Raw genomic sequence first — 2,500 nt, 5'->3', positions numbered from 1 at the left:
CCAACCGCAGCCATCTTACAACCAAATAACAAAGTTGGTGCCTAGGTTTAGCGGAGGCATAAGATCTAAAGAAAAGTGCCAAAAGAGTACAGGCTCTTCTTTGTGAAAGTGTGAAGCTGTTAAAGTTTTTACCTTTTGTATCACTGTGTAAGCGTGTTGGTACACACCGTCACCTGTCTATATTATGTCTCTGTATTAATATTATTATTATTATTACTATCCAAGCTACAACCCTAATTGGAAAAGCAAGATGCTATAAGCCCAGGGGCTCCAATAGGGAAAAATAGCCCAGTGAGGAAAGGAAATAAGGAATTAAATAACTGAAGAGAACAAATTAACAATAAATCATTCTAAAAAAAGTAATGTCAAAAGAGATATGTCATATATAAACTATTAACAACGTCAAAAACAAATATGTCATATATAAACTATAAAAAGACTCATGTCCGCCTGGTCAACAAAAAAGCATTTGCTCCAACTTTGAACTTTTGAAGTTCTACTGATTCAACAACCCGATTAGGAAGATCATTCCACAACTTGCTAATAATCAGGATGGGGAAAGATAAAACTAACTACAAAGAACAGTCGGAGATCATCGGGAGAAATTACCGTAAAAAAAATGGGTCCGAATTTCATTTATTACATCTGTAACAAAAAAGCGAAGTCATGGTACTTTGGGCCTCAAGCAATTAAAATTATCGATGCGCTTCACTTGGAAACCTGTAAGGTCTAAATACTCATTCAAGGGTACTGGAAGACCTATCTCATCCATAAAAAAAAAAAAAAAAAAAAAAAAAAAAAAACTCATATAAAGTTGACGACGATAATGATGATTACGCTGATTATCAATTTCTATAAAGCGTTAACATTTGAACACATAAGTCAGAAATACTTTCTGAAACTAATTGCCCGTGACTGTTTTTCTTATCATGTTTCTTTCAACATTTACATAGTTTCATATATCTAGCAACCACACACAGAAACACATATATAGATAAACATGAAGATATGAGTTATGTTAATTTAAACACAAAGGTATAACTTGGTTTTAACTTTGACGAAATGGTATGTTGATTGGAAGTCTCTTGTTTTCTTTGCTTTCTTCCTTCATCGGGTAAATCCGACCCACAGCAATTGACCACCAGCCATGTACTACATTCATTACTTGGGATTTAGGTTTAAAGACCCACAATAGGTTTTCCGGTTCTGAAGATGAAAACGTTTTCCTCTTTATCCAAAAACGAACTTTGGCCTTATATTAATGGTCACAATGACCACGAGAGAGAGAGAGAGAGAGAGAGAGAGAGAGAGAACTTTGGCTTTACACCAATGAAGCCACTATGGCCACGAGAGAGAGAGAGAGAGAGAGAGAGAGAGAGAGAGAATGGTCTTCTGCCTAAGTGGCCAACAGCCACTACCTCATCAAAACCTATCCGTGACCACCTGTGAACCATACCATCTGGCTCAGTTCTTCAGTACTTAGAAGATCTCTTTCGTATCTTTACGAGCAACTGATATTTTCAAGAGCTTGTACTGGAACACAGGTGGCCTAATCTCAATAACATTTGTAACATTATGTTCAGTACTTACATAGTAACATTGTGGACGCTTAGAGACCATATTTGTGACATGGAAGATGTAAATATCAGAGACAAAATTATGGCAAACATTTTCATACGAAGATATATTTTGGAGCAGCGAAGGATGATTAATGGGTAACGATATAACAAACTTTTGGAATTAAACAGAAGTAAGATGTATCAAATATGGAATTCACTGTGAGTTAAGATGTATGCAACCTTAATATTATTTATGTAGCATAAAAAAAACATACTATTGTAACTACATCTGTACAATCTGTCTTGCTAAAAAAAAAAAAAAAAAAAAAAAAGCTCTAGAAAGCAGCGAGTAAAGGCCTCGTCTACTGATTAACATTATCTAAGATAAAACCATACTTCTGCATTGTTTATCAGTCTTTGAACTCGGGATTCATGGTTCCAAGAGACAATATGTAGAGATTATTTGCTCTAGTTATAAGACGGTATACCAAACTAAAATGTATACCTTTATTTAACCAATTATTATTATTATTATTATTATTATTATTATTATTATTATTATTATTATTAGGTGAGCTACAGCCCTAGTTGGAAACGCAGGATGCTACAACCACAAGGGGCTCTAACAGGTAAAGTAGCCCAGTAAGGAAAGGAAATAAGAAAAATAAATGAACTACATAATGATAAGTAATAAGTAAAAGATATAAAATATTTTAAGGCGATTAAAAAAAATGAAAAGACCTATGTCAATCTGTTCAACATGAAATATTCACTGTAAGTTTGGACCTTTGAAGTTGAAACGATTTAACTGCCTGAGTAGGAAGATCATTCAACAATCTTGTCACAGCTGAAATAAAAGTCTAGTTTACTGTGTAGTATTAAGCTTTATGATGGAGAAAGCATGACTATAAAAATTAAATGCATACAGTATTACGAACAAG

General features: G+C 33.9%; 1 protein-coding gene across 1 annotated transcript in view; it reads right to left on the bottom strand.

Moving 5' to 3' along the window:
* Positions 1 to 1,479: 1,479 nt before the first annotated feature.
* Positions 1,480 to 2,500, bottom strand: part of LOC137631402 (acidic leucine-rich nuclear phosphoprotein 32 family member B-like) — a 74,543-nt gene continuing 73,522 nt past the window's right edge. The window contains exon 4 of the mRNA XM_068363168.1: positions 1,480 to 1,731. Within this exon, the coding sequence (XP_068219269.1) occupies positions 1,480 to 1,731 (252 nt within the window). The remainder of the gene's footprint in view (positions 1,732 to 2,500) is intronic.

The sequence above is a fragment of the Palaemon carinicauda genome, chromosome 39, assembly GCF_036898095.1.
Source record: "Palaemon carinicauda isolate YSFRI2023 chromosome 39, ASM3689809v2, whole genome shotgun sequence".
Taxonomy (NCBI): domain Eukaryota; kingdom Metazoa; phylum Arthropoda; class Malacostraca; order Decapoda; family Palaemonidae; genus Palaemon; species Palaemon carinicauda.
The sequence above is the reverse complement of the archived record's forward strand: the minus strand, read 5'-3'. Positions and strand labels throughout refer to the sequence as shown.